At 47.4% G+C, this 22,737-nt stretch overlaps 1 protein-coding gene across 1 annotated transcript in view; it reads right to left on the reverse strand.

The window, feature by feature from the left end:
* Positions 1–22,737, reverse strand: part of CACNA1H (calcium voltage-gated channel subunit alpha1 H) — a 343,498-nt gene that overhangs the window by 73,143 nt on the left and 247,618 nt on the right. The window contains exons 11-13 of the mRNA XM_056866218.1: positions 3,562–3,713; positions 2,386–2,571; positions 842–959 (exon numbers count right to left, since the gene is read on the reverse strand). Of these exons, the coding sequence (XP_056722196.1) occupies positions 842–959; positions 2,386–2,571; positions 3,562–3,713 (456 nt within the window). The remainder of the gene's footprint in view (positions 1–841; positions 960–2,385; positions 2,572–3,561; positions 3,714–22,737) is intronic.

Consider the following 22,737-nt stretch of genomic DNA (forward strand, 5'->3'; position numbering starts at 1 on the left):
TTCCCATCAAAGGCTGTTTGTGTTGTTTCGTGAAATGGGCCTAAACCTCGTACCTTTGGAGAGAGAATATGGACAGCAACGTTTCCTAAATGTCAGATAGGCCTGTCCAACCTGCAGCTCCATGAAGCAGGTGGAATCCCACCAACCACGTACAGGGACCCAATTTTTTTTTGCTGCTAAAAAGGAATAGGGTGGCTTGCCAAGAAGACCTGGCTGAGGGCTGCATTTGACTTGGTTTAAAAAGAGAAGTCTACATAATTTACTGATCTAATCCTTTTATCTTAAGAACGGTTTTGAAATAAAATCTGTTACTATATATGAAATCAATAATAAACACGTACTAATTGTAAATGAATTGAATAATTTAGAATTAACTTAGTAATCAAGTTTGATGTATCTTTCTGGATTAGAACTTCTTTGCAAAAGAATAGATAAACTTATAGCAAGATGGAGGAAGGTGAGGGGGAAGTCTCTTATTTGAATATCTTTTCATTAATAGATGAATATGCTTTTCGATGACGCTGTTAAAGTTTTTTATTGTATGATTTATGAAATGAATGTGTTGTTGAAAAGTACCAGACAATAAAATATTTTAAAAATAAAAAAATAAAAAATAAAAATAAAAAGAGAAGTCTACATCAACCTTATCCCGATTTGGTTTAACATAAAAACATTTGACAATTAATAGTTGCAGAGGAGAACGGGAGCTTGTCCCTGCTGGCAGCCATTTGCAGAGAACTAGCGCGCTGCAAAGATCCTATCTGGATTTCTAAGAGAGGCTTTGCATGGGTAAAACAGTCTCCGCTGGCTTGGTAGGAAGTCTCAGCATTGGGGATCTTACCTGAAAGACGGTGACGATCGCCCAGAGCAAGGAATCAAAGTTCTTTCGGTCAGGGATGGTGTCCCCCGTGTCTGTTTTCAAGCCAAACTTGCACCCAAAAAGATGCATACCAAGAATGCTAGAAAAGATAACAAAGGTGTGTGTGTTTGTGTGAAGTTCTGTCAAGTTGCAGATGACTTATGACGACCCCTTAGGGCAGGGGTGGGGAACCTTTTTTCTGCCAAGGGCCATTTGGATACTTATAACATCATTTGCGGGCCATACAAATTTATCAACTTAAAAATTAGCCAACCAATACGTTTCTCCATGGCCCGGGTGGGAAAGGGTTAACACAGTTTCTTGGGCGGTCCTAGCAGCTCCATAGCTAACGACTCTTCTGCAAGGGGGAAAAAGACTCCTTTTCTCGGCAAAACAAACTCACATCTGCCTTGAATAGAGGCTATTCCTGTCCGCGGGAGGGGGCTGATCGCCAGTCTTAGATCCTTCTGATCTAGAGATCTGCCAGGACCTATGAAGGGCCAGACCAATTGACTTCGCGGGCCTTAAACGGCCCCCGGGCCTGACGTTCCCCACCCCTGCCTTAGGGCTTTCTAGGCAAGAGACGTTTGGAGGTGGTTTGCCATTGCCTGCCTTCGGGTGGGCTGAGAGATTTTGGAGAGAACTGTGACTGGCCAAAGGTCACCCAGCAGGCTTCATGTGGAGGAGAGGGGAATCAAACCTGGTTCTCCAGATTAGAGTCCACCACTCATGTGGAGGAGCTGGGAATCGAACCCGGTTCTCTAGATTAGAGTCCGCCGCTCTTAACCGCTACACCACACTGACATGGGTGTAAACCACTTTGGGTCCCCAATTAGGAGAAAAGCAAGGTATAAATAAAGTATGTAAACAAATAAATATTCTAGATAATGCCACCCCCAGAGTGTATTTTAAGAGTATTTGCTGAAGTTCTTTGTTTTAGCTTTAAAACAATCATACGCCTGCTTTCAACATTTAGTAATAACAGTCCTCAACCCTTTGCTAGCAAGTTCTGCATTCACAGATGCAGTTGTGGGTTTCCGTTCAGCTGCCTTGATATTGTTGCCCTTTGTTTTGCAGGTGTTGCCAGCTGTATCCTTCATTTATCTTCGGTATGGCAAGGCCCAGTGAAACACCAAGCCTGCACCAAGGGAGATCCACCTGGAGGGTTGGGGGGGAGGTGAATCTCTTGCTTTGTGCAGGGGGTTGGACTAGATGACCTTTGGGGTCCCTTCCACCTCTATGAGTCTATGATTTCTGCCTGCCAGTCTATCATGAAGCTGATCCTGACGCTTGCTAGGCAAACTTGTGCATTGTGCAGGGGGTTGGACTAGATGACCCTTGGGGTACCTTCCACCTCTATGAGTCTATGATTTCTGCCTGCCAGTCTATCATGAAGCTGATCCTGACGCTTGCTAGGCAAACGCGGCCTGTTGTCATTCTACTTGACGTGACACTTAAAAGAGTTAAAAGAAGTGAAGCTGGGGAGGAAAGCCATACCAAGGAAAGAGTGGTGCGCCAGCGCTTACCTGAAGATGAAGATGAAGAGCATGAGCAGCATGCAGAAGGTGGCCACGTTGTCCATGGTCTTCATCAGGACCACCAGTTGGCGCCGGAGAGCTGGCAAGAACCGCACCAGCTTAAGGACCCTGAGGAGTCGGAAGGTTCTCAGCACGGAAAGGCCTCCATCCGACTGGCCGATGATCTCCCAGATACTGCAGCACCAAACAAGAGACTTATAAATTTCAGATAGGGTTGCAGGTACCCTCCTGGGACTGAACAAGAGATTCATCAATTCAGGTAGGGTTTCAGATACCCCCTGGCATCGAACAAGAGACTCATCCATTTCAGGTAGGGTTTCAGGTACCCCCTTGGCACTGAACAAGAGACTCATCAATTTCGGGTAGGGTTACAGATACCCCCTGGCATCGAACAAGAGACTCATCCATTTCAGGTAGGGTTTCAGGTACCACCCTGGCACTGAACAAGAGATTCATCAATTCAGATAGGGTTTCAGATACCCCCTGGCATCGAACAAGAGACTCATCCATTTCAGGTAGGGTTTCAGGTACCCCCTTGGCACTGAACAAGAGACTCATCAATTTCGGGTAGGGTTACAGGTACCCCCTGGCATCGAACAAGAGATTCATCAATTCAGGTAGGGTTTCAGATACCCCCTGGCATCGAACAAGAGACTCATCCATTTCAGGTAGGGTTTCAGGTACCCCCTTGGCACTGAACAAGAGACTCATCAATTTCGGGTAGGGTTACAGGTACCCCCTGGCATCGAACAAGAGACTAATCAATTTTGGGTAGGGTTGCCCAGTACTGAACAAGAGACTCATCAATTTCGGGTAGGGTTACAGGTACCCCCTGGCACTGAACAAGAGACTCATCAATTTCGGGTAGGGTCTTTTGAGAAAGAAAGAGCAAAAAAGGTCTCCGGCTATCACTGTCTCACATCAATGTGCCCTTGCCCCAAGCTCTACAGCAGGGGCATCAAACTCATTTGTTCTGAGGGCCGGATGGGGGCCGCACCATGCCTCGCCAGCCCAGATTGAGAGTGGAGGGGGTGGTTGCTTCGGCTGCCTCGCGGGCCGGATAAGAGCTTTCAACAGGCCGGATCCAGCCCACGGGCCATACGTTTGACCCCCCCTGCTGTACAGCCTTCTCCACTGGGGACGAAACTGAAGCGGGGAACTGACCTGATCACGACAATGATGCCGTCGAAAATGTTGTAGGGGTTCTTGATGTAGCCCCAGATGCCAAAGGCCATCAGCTTGAGAAGCATCTCGAGGGCAAACATGCTGGTGAAGACGATGTTGCTGATCTCTAGGGCGTTGGTCAACTCATCCGGCTGTGCGGAGTCAGGAAACAAAGGAAAACAAGCTCACACCGAGGAATGCTCTCTGCACCTGCCTGGCTCCCCAAACCAGCCCAAAAAGATAATTTCCACAAAATAACAATAGTAAAAAAAAAAGTTTGGAAGGATCCTGTGAATCACGGTAACAAAAACCGGCCGACGCTTACTTGATATATCTTATCTTGGAAGGCTTTAAAAGGGGAGTGGATATATTCACGAAGGATAGGGCTATCCATGGCTTCTAGTCAAAACGAATAGTAGTCATGATGCATCCCTATTCTGTCCAGGATCAGAGGAGCATGCTGGGGAAGGCAGGCAGGACAAGGCTGCTGCCGTCGTCTTGTTTGTGGGCTTCCCGGAGGCACCTGGTTGGCCTCTGTGTGAAAAGGCTGCTGGACTTGATGGGTCTGGGTCTGACCCAGCAGGGCTTTTCTTATATTTTCTTTTTTTTTTTAATTTAATTGAATTTTATAGGGTACAAAAATAAAAAGGGGATGGGGGAAAACAAGAAGGGAAGTATTATGTTCCTGTGTCCAAGTCTTGTCAATAAAATAGTGACATATCTTAGAGATCAGTTTAACTTAGAACGCACCCCTTACAGTATAATGTACCGTATATACTCGCGTATAAGCCGAGTTTTTCAGCCCCCAAAAAGGCTGAGAAAACCCAACTCGGCTTATATGCGGGTCGGTAGGTGGAGGGAGGGGGGGGGGGGAACTTACCACCGCCGCCTGCCTGCGCACCTTCTCTGCAGGTGGGAGGCATAGATCTGTTCCCCCGTGAAGCCGGGCGGGGGTCTTTAAACCCATTAAACCCATTAGGTAGGACTCCCCGCTTCTTGCCTTCTCGCCCTGGGAAGCTTCTGAGCTGGAGGATCTCCCTTGTGTGTGTGGCGTCTGTGTCCCCCACCCCACTTTTAAAACGGCTTTCCAAGAAGAAGGAGGAGAGGTCCTCGTCGGTCTTTCGCTGGCTTTTTTTTGTTGCATGCGGTGCACTGAAGCGGTTTTGGGGGGGGAACAGATCTGCGCCTCCCCGGTGGGAGGCGCAGATCTGTTTAAAGACCCCCCGCCCGGCTTCAAGGGGCTTCCCTGAAGCCGGGCGGGGGGGTCTTTAAACAGATCTGCGCCTCCCCCCTGGGAGGCGCAGATCTGTTCCCCCGCTGACGGGGGGGCTCCTCAGCAGGCACTAGTTTCCAAGTGAGACCCCCCCTCCCTCCAGCCAAAAGCTCGGCGCCCAACTGCTTCGGTGCACCGCATGCAAAAAAAAAAAAGCTGCCGAAAGACCGACGAGGACCTCTCCTCCTTCTTCTTGGGAAGCCGTTTTAAAAGTGGGGGGGGACACAGGGGGGGCACACAAGGGAGATCCTCCAGCTCAGAAGCTTCCCAGGGCGAGAAGCCAAAAAGCGGGGAGTCCTACCTAATGGGTTTAATGGGTTTAAAGACCCCCGCCCTGCTTCACGGGGCTTCCCTGAAGCCGGGCGGGGGGGGGGGGGGACAGATCTGCGCCTCCCACCTGCAGAGAAGGCGCGCGGGCAGGCGGCGGCAGCCCGGTAAGGTAAGCCTGCGGGGGGGGGAGGGCCTCCTTTCCCACCCTCGGCTTATACGCGGGTGCCTAATTTCCCCCCATTTTGGGGGTGAAATTAGGCACCTGGGCTTTACTCGGGTCAGCTTATACCCGAGTATATACGATAATATGTGAAAATGTGTAACACCGCGTATAATGTTTAGTCTATATAGTCATTTCATAAACACATGATAGTAACATTTCCTCTATTAAAAGCTAGTACTGAGTATATCGATTACATACCAGGACTTTTCTTATATTTTCTTGCACGCTTGCCAATAAGAATCAAACTAAGTGCTGCCAAGTCTAACACTTTTGAAATTAATTAATTAACTTCTATCTTATATTTATTGGGTTGTTGGTGGTGGTGGGGTTGGCAACCCCCTTGTGGGGTTTTCAGGGCAAGAGGTGAGCAAAGGTGGTTTGCCATTGCTGGCCTCTGTGTAGCGACCCTGGAATTCGTTGGTGGTCTCCCAGCCAAATACTAACCAGGGCTGACCCTGCTTAGCTTCTGAGATCAGTCCAGCCTGGGCCATCCAGGTCAGGGCAAGAGACAATCAGAGGCGGTTTGCCATTGCCTGCCTCTGCGTAGGAACCCTGGACTTCCTTAGTGGTCTCCCATCCAAGTACTAACCAGGGCTGGCCCTGCTTAGCTTCTGAGACTGGATGAGATTGGGCTAGCCTGGGGCATCCAGGTCAGGGCAAGAGACAATCAGAGGCGATTTACCATTGCCTGCCTCTGCATAGCAACCCTGGACTTCCTTAGTGGTCTCCCATCCAAGTACTAACCAGGGCTGGCCCTGCTTAGCTTCTGAGACGGGATGAGATCGGGCTAGCCTGGGGCATCCAGGTCAGGGCAAGAGACAATCAGAGGCGGTTTGCCATTGCCTGACTCCGCATAGTGACCCTGGAATTCCTCGGTGGTCTCCCATCCAAATACTAACCAGGGCTGGCCCTGCTTAGCTAGCAAACCTATCGATTCCCAAAGACAGGATAACTTTCACTCCGGCCTGTCTCAACAGTCTTCCATCCGCTTTATTAGACGGGAGATACCGTGGCGTGCTGCTTTATGAGTGTCTGTGCCCTCGCGCTACTGGGGAAATTAAAACAGTCGGACGCACTGCCCTTTCTACGATGACCTTAGATATATATTTATTATACCGAGCCTGCGAAAAATCCCGGGAGGATTGGAAGAATGGCATAACTCCTTTCTTCTTGACAGCACCCTAATTTGCAAGTTGCCAATAACATTTGTTTGCACGGCAGCGGTTTGTCTTAATATTGTAAGGTAAATGCAAGTTTAGTAACTGCTGCTTGTAAGGTAAATGCAAGTTTATTGCAAGGTATTGTAAGGTAAATGCAAGTTTAGTAACTGCTGCAATGTTTGTGCAAAAGCTAATAACGTTTTGTGTTGCACATTGCTTGTCTTGATAAAAAAAAATAGAGAGACAGAGTGGTGTAGTGGTTAAGAGCAGCAGACTCTAATCTGGAGAACCGGGTTCGATTCCCCACTCCTCCACATGAGTGGTGGACTCTAATCTGGAGAATCGGGTTCAGTTCCCCACTCTTCCACATGAAGCTAGCAGGGTGACCTTGGGCCAGTCATGGTTCTCTCCAAACTTGCTTCACAAGGTGTCTGTTGTGGGGAGAGGAAGGGATTATAAACCGGTTTGAGACTCCTTAAAGGTAGAGAAGGAGCCCCATGGCGCAGTGTTAAGCTGCAGTATTGCAGTCAAAAGCTCTGCCCACGACCTGAGTTCGATCCCAACGGAAGTTGGTTTCAGGTAGCCGGTAAAGGGAAGATGACTGGGGAAGGCACTGGCAAACCACCCCGCAAACAAAGTCTGCCTTGGAAACGTCGGGATGTGACGTCACCCCATGGGTCAGGAATGACCCGGTGCTTGCACAGGGGACCTTTACCTTTTAAAAGGTAGATAAAATAGGGGTATAAAAACCAACTCCTCCTCCTCCTCTTCCTCTTCTTCTTGGAGTCTAATCTGGAGAACTGGGTTCGACCTTGGGCCAGTCATGGTTCTCTCTGAACTCTCTCCGCCCATGCAGAGGCCGGCAATGGCCAACCACCTCCGAACGTCTCTTGCCTTGAAAACTCTATGGGGTGGCCATAAATTGGCTGTGACTTGAGGGCACTTCCCACCACCACCATATACATTCCTATAACAATTCTATTAATGTATATTTTATTCTGCTGTTCTATGATAATAATTAATTATCGGTTGACGCTGCATAGCTTCCGAGCTCTGACAAGCTCAGGCTATTTTGGCCAATTTGGAGCGGTGGACTCTGCAAGAATCGCCAACCCCCCAAACGAGTTAGATGGGAGTCCAGTAGCACCGCTGAGACCCATGCGATTTTCAGGGTCCCAGTTTTTGAGCGTCAAAGCTCACCTTCGTCGGATGAACGGAGCTTTGACTCTTGAAAGCTCGCACTCCTAAAATCCTGTTGGTCTCTTGGGTGCTAGTGGACTCGAATCGAGCTGTTCTGCTGCAGGACCAACATGGTTACCCTCTGAAATTATCTCCCAAATGAGTCTGCCACGTTGATGGAACTGGTCTTACGAGTGGTACATTTTCAGAGGGCCTGTTGGGCAGTTGTCAAGGGACCCGAGCCATGGGAGGGCCCAAGAGCGAGAGGTTGCAATTGAGTCCCCGGATAGGGTTCTTGATATTACCCTGTTGATATTACCTGAAGACTTTGTGTATAATAGGAGAGTTTCTTCTTCCTATACTTGAATGGACTTTGGTCCTATATTTTGTTTAGAATTATTTGTTTAATACACTTTTTGTGACTAATGTTTGCTTTAATAGACTAGATTAGTTTTAGGAATACTATGGGTATATGTTAATGATTTAGGAATAAATAATGAATTCGTGGCATACTTAATATTGAGCCTTCGTGCTGCCTTTTGATATATAGCCTACTCACATTTGCAGCATAGGTTGTTTGCTTTTTTTTCATTCTAACCTCCAGATACTAGCTGGAGATCTCCAGCTATTACAACTGATCTCCAGCCGATAGAGATCAGTTCACCTGGAGAAAATGGCTGCTTTGGTAATTGGACTCTATGGTGTTGAAGTCCCTCCCCTCCCCAAACCCTGCCCTGCTCAGGCTCCACCCCAGGAACCTCCTGCCAGTGGCGAAGAGGGACCTGGCAACCCTATCCCCGGATCCTCTGGCATGCATGAAGATGGGGGGCTCCTCTTCTAATACTGCTAAATGGTCACATTTAGGGCTGTCAGCCGGGGTTGCTGCGGAGTACTGTCCATGGGTCATGCATGTGCCCAAGTTAGGGTTGCCAACCTTCAGGTGGTGGCTGGAGATCTCATAGGATCATAGAGTTGGAAGGGTCCATAGAGGCTATCTAGTCCAACCCCCCTGCTCAATGCAGGGTCAGCCCAGAGCATCCCTGACGTTTGTCCGGCCTCTGCTTAAAGACTGCCAGTGAGAGGGAGCTCATCATCTCCCTAGGCAGCCAATTCCGCTTTCAAACAACTCTTACTTAAAAATTTCCCCCCCTCATATCCAGCCGGTACCTTTCCGCTTGCAATTTAAGCCCATTCCTCTGCTGCCAACAGGAACAGCTCCGTGCCCTCCTCTAAGTGACAGCCCTTCAAATACATAAAGAGAGCAATCCTGTCCCCCCTCAACCTCTTCTCCAGACTAAACATGTCCAACTCCCTCAGCCTTTCCTCGTAGGGCTTGGCATCCAGGGTTGGTCTCCCGCTATTACAACCAATCTCCAGGCGACAGAGATCAGTTCCCCTGGAAAAAATGACCGCTTTGGAAAGTGGGCATGATGCCACACTGAACTCCCTCCCCTTCTCAACCCCGCCTTCCTCAGGCTCCACCACCCAAACCTCCAGGTATTTTCCGACCTGAAGCTGGCAACCCTATCCCAAGTGAACTGCCCACCTTGGCAAAGAAACCCAATCAGAAAGTCTTGATTAATTGCATGGGACAGCATTAAGCAAGATTTATGTGAAATTTCCACCTTTAATTTCGGAGGTGTTTTCGGGTTTTTTTTACAAAATGTTTGGTATAATTTAAACTTAAATGTAAACCATTTGGTTTCTGCAAGGATAACAGATTTCCTTAGGAACGGTCTACTGATGCAACGAAGAAATTTTGTAAAAGAATGGGAGGATTTTCGCCATTTGTCTCCCTGCATCTTCAGATAGTTCAGAATTTCCTGCATTGTGCAGGGGGTTGGACTAGATGACCCTCGTGGTCCCTTCCAACTCTATGATTCTACGATTCTGTAAGACATTTCATTTTGAATACTACGAGGATATCGAGAAGAAACAGTCCCTTAATTACATGAGAAAAGACTCCCTCTTCACTGACTATGTCCAAAGGTCTAAGATCTATGACTTACTTATACAGAAAGGGGGTAAGCTGGCAGGAAATGATAAATGGCTTCAAGAAAATGTAGCACAGAGATTTGGGAACAGCAATAGCAAAAAAGACTCTAACTTATTAAAGAGATACATCTGAGCGCTTTCATCAGTTTACAGGAAAATTGTTTCGAACAGCTACATCATCGGCATATGATACGCTTCAAATTAAGTGTGCAATCCTAAAACCAATTTGAAAACTAAAATAGTAGCTCAGTCAGGGTGATGAAGAAGAAGAAGAAGAGTTGGTTTTTATATGCCGACTTTCTCTACCACTTAAGGAAGTATCGAACGGGCTTACAGTCATCTTCCCTTTCCTCTCCCCACCAGACACCCTGTGAGGTAGGTGGGACCGAGAGAGTGTGACTAGCCCAAGGTCACCCAGCTGGCTTCATGTGCAGGAGCGGGGAAACCAATCCAGTTCACCAGATTAGCCTCCCCCACTCATGTGGAGGAGTGGGGAATCAAACCAAGTTCTCCAGATCAGAGACCACCGCTCTTAACCACTACACCACACTATGTGGAGATATTGGGAGGTACGGCGGTGTAGAATAATCCCAATGAAGAACTGGTGCTGGCGTGGCCATGCTGTTGTAGGAAATGGGCAGCACTGGGGAGGCACTGGGGAGAAATGGGGTTTAATCAGTATTCTCACTAGGTGTCCTGCCTGGGGCTTCTATGCATCTGCTTTGGGAGTTGAATTCCCTGCCCCAATTTCCCACCTCTGATGTCTGTGGCTTCATCAATGGATCTATTGTAACGTAAGTCTCCAGTCTCAAGCGTCAGGATCAGAAAGTAACAATAAAGGAATTATTTGACACCTTGATTTTCTTCTGTTTGCTACTGCTGGTGGGGCCCTGACTTTTGAACAGAAGAACAGAAGAAAGGCCCTGCTGGATCAGACCGAGGTCCATCAAGTCCAGAAGTCTGTTCACACAGTGGCCAACTAGGTGCCTCTAGGAAGCCCACAAGCAAGACGGCTGCAGCAGCACCATCCTGCCTGTGTTCCACAGCACCCAATATAATAGGCCTGCTCCTCTGATACTGTATAGAGAATAGGTATACGTCATTACTAGTATCCATTTTGACTAGTAGCCATGGATGGCCCTCTCCTCCATGAACATGTCCACTCCCCTCTTAAAGCCTTCCAAGTTGGCAGCCATCACCACATCCTGGGGCAGGGAGTTCCCCAGTTGAACTATGCTTCTTCCTGCTTATCAGTGGCAGAGCACCAGTTCTGCATCCGAAGGTCTTGGGTTCAATCCTCGGCACCTCCACTTAAAAAAGGATCAGGTAGGAAGTGATGCAAAAGATCTCCACCAGAGACCCCAGTAAGCTCATGCCGGTCAGAGTTGACAATATTGACCTCGACAGACCAAGGGTCTGACTCAGTAGGAGGCAGCTTCATCAAACCTTGGGACAAACCTATCTCCTTAAAGCACTGTGAAACCTGCTGAGTATGTTCACAACACAATTCTCTGGTCAAAGTGCAAATGCTTCCTTGATCCCTCTACCCATATGGGGGACCCAACAGCAGAAGCAAAATAGATTGCGCCAAGACCCCTCAAAGGTAGGGTTGCCAGGTCCTTCTTCGCAACCAGCGGGAGATTTGGGGGGCAGAGCCTAAAGAGGGCGGGGTTTGGGGAGGGGAGGGACTTCAACGCCATAGAGTTCAATTGCCAAAGCGGCCATTTTTCTCCAGGTGATCTGAACTCTATCGGCTGGAGATCAGTTGAATTAGCAGTAGATCTCCTGCTACCACCTGGCAGTTGGCAACCCTACTCAAAGGCCCTCTCTCAAACATCGTAATTTGCCTGTTTGTTTTAGCTCGAAGCTTCCCAAAAGCCGGCAGTTACTCTTGAACCGATTTGCGCATGGGGCAGATTAAACCTATTACGTTGCTCACGGGGGTTTTCAGTTTCCTCTCCCCAAGTCTGCTCTGGGATGGATTACTGGTTTCCATGTTAGATTTTCCAAGGCTTACGCATGGCTAAGGAAGTAATCTCTCGATGAAAATCATTTAAAAAAGAGAGAGAGAAGAGATTAGAGTGACGGCTCAGGTGGGATTAGGAAAGACCTCCCCGTTCCAACCTGCCCCGCCTCCCGATTGCAGGAAACAGTTTAAATGGATTTAAAGTGCTTGCGATGCACGTAAGGAGCAGAATCGATGATACGGTTAAGGAAGGAAATGCATTAGCTTTTAAGCATTAAAAAAAAAAGCCCTGAGTAATTAAGAAAATCCTGCAACTACACATGTCGGCAACGTGATTTAGCATTTAGAACAGCAGCCGAGACCCCATAAATGGGGACCTGGGAAGGCAGAGGGCCGGTGTGTCGGTGACATCATCGGCACTAGCCAAGCAACCCCCCTCCAGCTCTTCCCTGGAGCAAGATGGCTATGCTGGAATAACGCAGGAGCGGCTTGTCAGAGCTTGCCCAAGGAGACTGTAATTGACCCGAACGTAGAGCTGTAATTGACCCGAACGTAGAGCTGTAATTGACCCGAACGTAGCGGAAGCTCTCACTAAGTAACCCCAGCGCTCAGAAAGAGGTTGCATTTGTCTTCGCCCCCTAACCTGATTTCCTCGGCTGATAGATTGTGTTCCCTACTTTTTGAACTTCTTGAGAAACTCTTCCTGTCAAGGCTGGCTTCTCCGGGGCCCTCTCCTCCTCATCAATCCAGCGGCCCTCCCGGCGTCTTGTTAGGACTCTTGCCAAGGTCCTGACGCTCCCACGAGCCGGCCGTTTCCATTTTCCAGCTTCGCCCGGCAAAACGCAATCTCATTTCAAGTGGCGTAATAGATCAATTGCCGGCTTCCCCCACCCCGCCAACGGGAGGGGAAAAACCAGGGCAAGGGATGCGAAGCACACGCCAATCTCAAAACGGCTCTTCTCGAAACCGGGGCCCATCGCATAGATTTATGCCTCCGCGGATACTCATCCGATCGGACAGTGGCCATTTATTCCTGGAAGGTTTTGCATTTGGATTTGCCACTCTTTCGATGCGCTTTTCCCCCCATTCATATTCTCAAAACTCAACAATAAGTTGCCATGCAGAGTTTTGAGAATTCAGAGGGGGAAAATGGGCATCTATAGAGTGACAAATCCAATGCAAAACCTTCTATGAGTCAGAGAAAATGAGGTGGTGGCAGCGCTCGAAACGGTCTCTGGAGACAACAGTCCATTCACTCTCCAGGTAACAGCAAGGGTGGGCCAGTGTGAATGGAGGGAGGTGGAATGACTTGCTTAGAGGGTCAGGATCTGGAACACGGGCCCTTTGAGCTGAGCTGTTCTCTTGGCCAGGCCTGAGGTACCTCCTCAGCTGGTGTGGTGTGGCGGTTAGAGTGTTGGACCAGGAACTGGCGGACCCAGGTTCAAATCCCCGCTCTGCCAGGGAAGCCTGCTGGGCAACCTTGGGCCAGTCACATACTGTCACCTTAACCTACCTCACAGGGTTGTTTTGAGGATAAAATGGAGGAGAGGAGGAGGAGAAGAAGAGTTGGTTTACAATCGGCTTACAATCACCTTCCCTTCCCCTCCCCACCCCTTGTGAGGTAGGCAGGGCTGAGAGGACTGTGGCTAGCCCAAGGTCACCCAGCTGGCTTCATGTGTAAGAGTGGGGAAACCGATCCAGTTCACCAGATTACCCTCCGCCGCTCATGTGCAGGAGTGGGGAATCGAACCCAGTTCTCCAGATTAGAGTCCACCGCTCGACACCACGCTGGCTCTCAGCTTGAATCATGCCCAGTAAAACGAGAGAAGCGCAATAGATTCACCCCCCCTTCTTGTGCTGCCCAATTCAACCATTATACAATATTTTTGCAGCTGGATCCTCTGCATGTCAAAGTAACCGGACAGGCTTTACTCCCAAGGAAGCACCGCCTTCAAAGACCTTTACAGGACTATCTCCCACCCCCCACAAAGGTTGTCCTCTTGCAGGTATTTTTCTGGCCCGCAACAGTTTGGGGTCAAGGCCTCCTGTTCAGTGATACCATTGTGATACTGGGCCGGAGAGGTGGTCTGCCCACTGGGTCTGGTTGCCCCCTGCCCACCAGTGGCGTAACAACACTCCCCATAACGATGTATTGAGAAGGGGAAGGGCCGTGGCTCAGTGGCAGAGCATCTGCTTGGCTTGCAGAAGGTCCCAGGTTCAATCCTTGGCATCTCCAGTTAAAGGGACCAGGCAGGTAAGTGATGTGAAAGACCTCCGCCTGAGACCCTGGAGAGCCGCTGCTCGTCCGAGCAGACAATACTGACTTTGATGGACTGAGGTGTCGATTCAGTATAAGGCAGCTTCATGTGTTCATGTTTGGGATAGCAAGGGGGGAAGGTGTGGGAGGAGAGGCATATTTTTCCAAAAATGGCACCAACACTAACGACAACCTTGCAAGGGAGGCTGATCCAAGTCCCACAGTGCAGACAGGGCTGAGAGACCACAAAAGGAGGCGAGAGACTGCAACAGGAGGCTTGAACCCAAGCCTTGGATATCCATTATCCTGGTGGCTAGAATACCCTGGCATTATTGCCTTCTACCCCATAGCAAGGAGCGTTCCTATAGTCACCGTCATGCCTGTTCCAAGATTGGTGTTGTATAGGGGGCAGGTCGGAAATCGGAGGGGGAGCTCAGTGGCAGAGCTCCAGCTTGGAATGGAAGGTCCCGGGTTCCGTTCCCGGCATCTCCACTTAAATAGATCTCCTGCCCCTGGTGATGGAAATGGTCCCCGGAGAGCAGCTGCCAGTCAGAGCGGACAACGCTCAGCTAACTGGGCCAAAAATTTGGCTCAGGATACGGAACACTTTTGTATGTGACTGAATCGTTTCCTTGATAGGGGGAGTGTTTGGAGAAACCTTTGGAGGTGGTTTGCCATTGCCAGCCTCTGCATGGGCTGAGAGCGTTCAGAGAGAACCATGACTGGCCTAAGATCACTTAGCAGGTTTCATGGGGAGGACACAGACATAGAATCATAGAGTTGGAAGGGACCTCCGGGGTCATCTAGACCAACCCCCTGCACAATGCTGGAAATTCACAACTACCTCCCCCCCCACACCCCCAGTGACCCCTACTCCATGCCCAGAAGATGGCCAAGGTGCCCTCCCTCTCATCACCTGCTTAAGGTCATCGAATCAGCATTGCTGACAGATGGCCATCTAGCCTCTGTATAAAAACTTCCAGGGAAGGAGAGCTTACCCCCACTCGAGGAAGTCTGTTCCACTGAGGAACCGCTCTGTTAGAAAACTCTTCCTAATGTCAAGATAGAAACTCTTTTGATTTAATTTCAACCCATTGGTTCTGGTCCGACCTTCTGGGGCAACAGAAAAGAACTCGGCACCATCCTCTAGATGACATCCCTTCAAGTCCTTGAAGATGGTTATCATATCCCCTCTCAGTCTTCTCCTCTTCAGGCTAAACATACCCAGCTCCTTCAACCTTTCCTCATAGGACTTGGTCTCCAGACCCCTCACCATCTTTGTTGCCCTCCTCTGGACACGTTCCAGCTTGTTCACATCCTTCTTAAATTGCGGCGCCCAAAATTGAACACAATACTCTAGGTGAGCTCTTAACAGAGCAGAGTAAAGTGATACCATCACTTTGTGTGATCTGGACACTATACTTCTGTTGATACAGCCCAAGATTGCATTTGCCTTTTAGCTTTTTAGGAGTGGGGGAATCAAACCTGGTTCCCCAGATTAGAGTCCAACACTCTTAACCAGTACACCATGCTGGCTCTGAAGAATATAAATACAGCCTTATATTAAGAAACATAAAAACAGCAAATATGTGTCACTCAATCAGGACTGTATTTTGGACCCTTGGTAGAATCATAGAGATGGAATGGACCACCAGGGTCATCTAGTCCAACCCCCTGCACAATGCAGGAAGTTCACAACTACCTCCCCCCCCCGCAACCCCCAGTGTCCCCTACTCCATGCCCAGAAGATGGCCAAGATGCCCTCCCTCTCATCATCTGCTTAAGGTCATATTCAGCATTGCTGACAGATGGCCATCTAACCTTAAAAAGCTCCAGGGAAGGAGGGCTTACTAGCTCCCGAGGAAGCCTGTTCCATGGAGGAACCACTCTAACTGTTAGAAAATTCTTCCTAATTCTTCCTGGTTCTTCAGCAACTGATGTGATCAGCACTGCAGACAGGGTTTCCAACTTCCAGATGGGGCCTGGAGATCTCCTGCCATTACAACTGATCTCCAGACTGCAGAGATCAGTTCCCCTGGAGAAAATGTCTGCTTGGGAGGATAGAGTCAATGGCATTATACCCCTCTGAGGTCCGTCCCTACATCACACTCTCCTCAAGGTCCCCCTTCCAAATCTCCAGTAATTTCCAACCCAGATTTAGCAACTCTCTCTCTTCCCCCCCTTCTTAGTCTGAGGTCTTGAAGAATAAAACCATAAAACTTAAATAAGACCCATCTCCAAAAACACCTCCTTTCGACTCTTCTCTGCAGCCTCCCAAAAAGCAGCAACAGAATAAGTATACCGAGGGTCAGAATCCTCTAAGAGGAACAGAACCTTTTGCTCCAAAGTTGCTCGAGAAAATGCTGACCTTTTGTTAAAACATGGTATTAATCCATTTTAGCTTAAGTTGGTACATGTAAGGATGATGCAAAAGGATATGTACCAGTGAGTCAACTGACTGAAGAGGGTAGGGTCACAGCCAGTCTGAAAAAGGGATCCTTAGCATACGGCCCAGCAAAACCACTGAAAAAGGGCAATTAAATCTTGTATGCATAAAGATTGTACATAACTTTGGACTAACTAACCAGAGAATCCAGATAGGAAGGATTATCCTTAGATAACAGGCCCAGGGCAAGCGGAGAACATTTCCTCCGAGCAACAAAACGAGTGTAACTCTGATCTCTAGCATAGATCAATTTGGCCACATTTTTTACATTGATCTACAAAAGAAGAATAAAGGTCTCCCACCGTCAAATGTACAAGTGATAGCTTCTGATTTGGCAACTCTAATTGCAGAGGCAACTGTGTCCCCCCCCCTCCATAAACTACTCTGTCCTTTCTAAAAGGAGTAGCTATTTTGAGGTCCTTCGCCAGGATAATCTCCCTCTGCGGCAATGACAAACATTCTTCACTCTGTCCAGGTGACTAACAGAGAGATCAAAAGCCATTTTTGTCCCTGCAACGAGCTGAAATGGTTGACTCCTTCAAAACATCCCCAGCGTTGGAAAGCTTTAATCAAAAGAAAAAGAAAAAGAAAAATGGGGGCACCGTCTCTATTACTGTCAGGATGATTCACGAGGGGTCGGGGAAATCCATTTGGCGAGACCGTTATTCATCCCGACAAATAGACTTTTATGGAGATTCTCGCCAGCAAATGGACATTTTGCGGCTCTGCCGCTCTGGGGATGGTACATGCAAGACAGAAACCCAACGCAAAAAGGTTCACTGGTTCAGCCCGGCTCATCCATAACGTCGGATTCCGGCCAGTTTCCGAGTGGCCGGATCACAGTGTCCGGCTGGCCTTCTAAGAAGGGAAGATCAACCCGACGGACCGCTTACGAGAATGCAGAAGATGACGATCCTCCAAGATGCTTTCCAGCAAACCTTCACCGACCTCCAAAGAATGTGTTGGAAGGGGAGAGAGGGGAGAAAAACCCATGGAGAAAAATTGTTTATGCGTAAGGCGTTCCAAGGACATTGCGGAGATTCACGGGTGGCGGGGAAAAGCACCGGAGCAGCTATATGAAAAAGAGAAAGCTACTCAGGGGCGGAGGTTCAAAGACGGAGGTGGAATCGATCCTTAGGGGTGCGTGCGATGAAACGAGAGGCACAGATTGGTTGAAATGCCCTGATGTCACAGAGGGGCAGGGCTGACATCATAGTTGCCCGCAGCTAGCAAGCAAAACAGCCTAGGAAAGGAACTGGTAGAGAATGGGAGAAAGGCAACAGGGGCTAGTACGGGAGCATCCTTATCAGGAAGGAAGGAAGGAAGGAAGGAAGGAAGGAAGGAAGGAAGGAAGGAAGGAAGGAAGGAAGGAAGGAAGGAAGGAAGGAAGGAAGGAAGGAAGGAAGGAAGGAGAGTTGGTTTTTATACCCCGCTTTTCTCTACCGTTAAAGAGTCTCAAAGCGGCTTACAATCGCCTCTCCCCCCAACAGACACCTTGTGAGGCAGGTGGGGCAGAGAGGGCTCAGAGAGAACCGTGACTGGCTCTGGGTTGCCTCTGCCTCCCTCCCTTTCAGACCACAGCCCAGGCCTTCCCGCACCCTCTACCTTTCACTGAGAAGTTCAAAACGAGGCAGGGAACAGTCGCAAGATGGGAACACGTGTCTAACTGGCCCACGAAGTCTATCTCTAGAGAAAGGCAAATTTTGTCATGACTCCAGAACAACGTAAAAATGCGGCACATCCCTCGTTTTTACCTCCTTTACATGGGTTGGGAGAGACATTTCCACCCACAAAAGCCCAAGGCAAAATACTGGTATCACGCCAATTAAGAATACAGTGAACCAGTAGCTGTCGAATACCCAGGTATACCAGTGGTGACATTTTCGGTATCAACATGTCCCCACTGGCTGTTTACTGTTGCGTAAGTGGCTTTTATTGTATGTGGAGTGCATGGCACGGGGTGGGGGATTGGGCGGCGTGCAGTTAGAAAGCTGCCCAAGGGTGCATGCCGCAGCGTTTTTCTTTTAAAGAATCTCTCCTTGCCCAAAACCGTTTGACGTGGCTTCCCGAGAGCGGCGACTTGTCCTGTTTCCTTTTCCTTTGTGTTTTCCAAGGAGAGACAGATGCAACCATAAAGATGACATTTTGGGGGGGGGGAATAACTGTACCCTTGCAAGTAACAGACAAGCACGGAAACTAAAATAAGGGGGAAACAAGTGGAGTTCTCCCTCATCTGTATCTCCGTCTCGCTCACGCCGTTTCTTCTCTGGGAGAAATTTGGAAGTTTTAAGCAACCATAAAGATGACATTTTTTGGGGGGGAATAACTGTACCCTTGCAAGTAGCAGACAAGCACGGAAACTAAAATAAGGGGGAAACAAGTGGCGTTCTCCCTCATCGGTATCTCCATCTTGCTCGCGCCGTTTCTCCCACTGGGAGAAATTTGGAAGTTTTAAGAAACAAATGTTCCTTCGCATCACTAGATCTTAGGTGCTGCATGAAACAGATCCAATTTCAGACACTGTGTGTTTGCAATACACACAGAAGCAGGGAACCCGCGAGGACTTGCCGTGTGGGGAATCTCGTTTTCCCATTCCCTCGCTCTCTCGATTATTGTCTTTGCCCCCCGGCTTGAAGCCTCTCCCCTTTCCTTCTCTCCCATCCCACCTATCCACCTACCTTTCCTGTCCCCCCCCATCTTCAGCTTTCACTTTTTTAGAAAAAGAGTTGGTTTTATACCCTGCTTTTCTCTACCTTTAAGGAGTCTCAAACCAGTTTACAGTTACCTTCCCTTCCCCTCTCCACAACAGACACCTTGTGGGGTAGGTGGGGCTGAGAGAGTTTGGAGAGAACTGTGACTAGCCCAAGGTCACCCAGCAGGCTTCATGCGGTGGGGAATCGAACCCGGTTCTCCAGGTTAGAGTCCGCTGCTCATGTGGAGGAGCAGGGAATCGAACCTGGTTCTCCAGATTAGATGCCACCACTCTTTTTTTTTTATATAAATTTTATTAGGTTTTATACTAAAAGTTTTCCATTACATTGAACAACATCTATAACAATATCAAATTTCAATTCTAATATAGAGTTGTTGTAAATCCATATCATATAATAAAAAAAAGAAAAAAGAAAAATGGAAAAGTTTTTAGACTTCCCCTTCACCTCTGTCTGCCTCTTAATAAAAAGTTCATCCCGTCGTAGGTAATCTAATCTTAATAAACTATCAATACTATATATAAAAAAGAAAAAAAAATCATAGTCTGTTAGTAAATATACTTATTGTGAGAGATCCCCCTCTCTGAGTTTGCTTCTCCAAATCAGTTGCTCAGACGTTGATACAGAAACAATAGATTTATTGAAGCCTTCAGGAGATGAGACAGGCACAGGTAGAAAGTTGCAAGTGAGGGGCTATACGGGTTTACAGAATATATTGACTCCAGGGCACTGGGGCACTGGGGTTCACACTTATTGTTATGGGAAGTTACAAGCTTGGCATAATACAAAACATCAGACGGATCCCAGGAAGTCTGGTGCGGCTATCACACTTCCAAGGCCGCACCGGCCTGAGGGAGTACTGGCAGGAAGAACAGCGGGGGGGAAGATACATGGGCCATCAGGCCTGGCGCCTGAGACCAGAAGGTGTGAACTGCTTTTACGAGTTCACTGATAACACCGCAGGTGATGGAAAGCAGAGACACAAAGACAGAGACCCTCACACTTATACTTAATCATTATAAAAAAGATCAAAAATAATCCTCTGGATCAGATTAGAAAGTATTCTTCCGTTCTTCCCATTTTTAACTCATATTCACAATAATGCATCCACGCCCCCCATTCCCCCAAAAACCGAACGTCATTTTCTTCATTTAGAATGGCTGTGAGTTTTGCTATTTCTGCCACTTCAAACATTTTGACAATCCAGTCTTTTTTCTCAGGAGTTTCTAGCCCTTTCCATTTCGCTGCATAAAGCAGTCTCGCAGCTGTTGTGGCATAAATCAAAAAAGTTCTTTGTATTGCTAAGTCGTCTGGAATCATACTCAGTAGCATCATTTCTGGTGTTTTGGGTATATTCTTTTGTAGTATTAATCTCAATTCATTATAAATCATGTCCCAAAAATCTTTGACTTTGTCACAGGTCCACCACATGTGGTAAAAGGAACCAATTTCTTTGTTACATTTCCAACATGTAGGGGACATCGTTTTATAAATCTTTGCAATTTTCTTGGGTGTTAGGTACCATCTATACATCATTTTATAAATGTTTTCTCGCACTGACTGTGCTTTTATTCCTTTTAGATCTTTGGACCATAATCTTTCCCATTTATTTAAAACAATATCATGTCCCACATTTTGAGCCCAATCGATCATAGTTGGTTTAATCGTATCCTGCTCACAATATATTGTTAAAAGGAGATTATACATTTTAGAAATCAGTTTTGTATTATTATCTAGTAAAATCCTTTGAAAAGAAGATTTTTCTTTAGAAAAACCTTTTTTAGCATCTTGTACAAAAACTGATTTGATTTGGTAGTATTGGAGCCATTGTAAATCATCCTTAAGAAGTTGAAAGTCTTTTAGTGAGCATTTCCTTCCTTCCCAATTAATTAGATCTTGATAAGTAATAAATTTGTCTGGTCTAAGTGGGCGCAAAGTTAGCATTTCTTGAGGCGATATCCACATCGGTGTTTCTGGTTCCAAAATGTGTTTATATCTCATCCAGATATGAAGTAAAGAGGACCTGATTATATGGTTACGAAATGTTGCTTGTAATTTAATTTTATCATACCACAAATAACCATGCCATCCACTTAAATTATTATAACCTTCCAAGTCTAGATGCCACCACTCTTAACCACTACACCATGCTGGCTTCTCCCCCTCCAGCTTTCCCTTCTTTCTTTGATCTTTTTTAGGCTTCCTCCCCATGCTGACAACCAAGGGAATGCTCAGTAATGTTGGTTGGGGGTTGACTAGCAACTGACAAAATGGCCCCTGAGTCCTCACAACATAGTTGCATGAGATCTTTTTCTTAAAGAAGCAGACACAGCTTCAGTAGTTGGAGGGTTTTTAACCCCCATCTTAAAGAAGCAGACACCCCTTCAGTAATTGCAAGGTTTTTATCCCCCATCTAATAAATTTTTGTTTTTACTTTTCATATTTTTCTGCAAACCTGAGGCTTCTCCCAGTCTTGTAGAAAAAGAGGAAGGACAAGTAGAAGAGTTGTTTTTTATATGCTGACTTTCTCTACCACTTAAGGAAGAATCAAATCGTGTTACAATTGTCTTCCCTTCCCCTCCCTACAACAGACACCCTGTGAGGTAGGTGGGGCTGAGGGAGTTCGGAGAGAACTGTGACTAGCCCAAGGTCACCCAGCTGGCTTCATAAGGAGGAGGGGGGAATCCAACCTGGTTCTCCAGATTAGAGTCCCCTGCTCATGTGGAGGAGTGGGGAATCAAACCCCGGTTCTCCAGATTAGAGTTTGCCGCTCATGTGCCGCAGTGGGGAACCAAACCCGGTTCTCCAGATTAGAGTCCACCACTCATGTGGAGGAGTGGTGAATCGAACCCGGTTCTCCAGATTACAGTCTACCACTCTTAAGCACTAATACCAGAGAGTGTAACTATAATACACACAGAATGAAGGTCTTGTATGAACTGCGTGTGGAAATCCAGCGGGTTTCGTTCCATCCTAAATTCTGAATTCGTGTTTTCAGGTTTTGCTTTTTTTTTTTTTAAAGATGCAAAAGGATAGAACCCCAAATAAATAAAATAGATGGTTTGGACTAGATTAGATACTATGCAGTCAGGAGTTCTGGGAAGACTTCCAAGAAGAACGTACTTGGGTTTCCATGGAGCTTGTCTGTGAAACCTTAGCATAATCAAGTTCTGGTTAGGTCTGCACTGCCTTCCATTTTGATTTGGAGCCTGGAAATACTGACTACGAGGAAGTAGAAATATTTACCAGAAGATGTTATAAAGGTGTCTTCACCTTTCTTTCCCATGGCTGTAACTATTACACTATGTGTGTGCGTGTTAAGTGCCGTCAAGTCGCTTCCGACTCGTGGCGACCCTATGAATGAAAGTCCTCCAAAATGTCCTATCTTTGACATTATACCCCATTCTAAGTTTATTGAGCCTCTCATACTGAGAATGGGACCTGACAGGGAAAGAGAAAAGATAGAAAAGCTCCTACAAGGAGATAAGCCCTCAATCACCTCTCAGGTAGCAAAATTTTGTATGGCTGCAATGAAAATTCGTTGCCACAGAGTAGTCTCCTAGGCCAAATGGCAGATGCAACGCGGATGTTATTTATTTTATTATTTTGATCTTTTTAAGTGACTTAAGACTCGGTCTGTAAACCTTTGTCGGTAAGACCGTTTTAGTCCATGGATCTTGTTTTATCTGGCCAAGG

Source organism: Euleptes europaea, chromosome 21 (genome assembly GCF_029931775.1).
Source record: "Euleptes europaea isolate rEulEur1 chromosome 21, rEulEur1.hap1, whole genome shotgun sequence".
NCBI lineage: Eukaryota > Metazoa > Chordata > Lepidosauria > Squamata > Sphaerodactylidae > Euleptes > Euleptes europaea.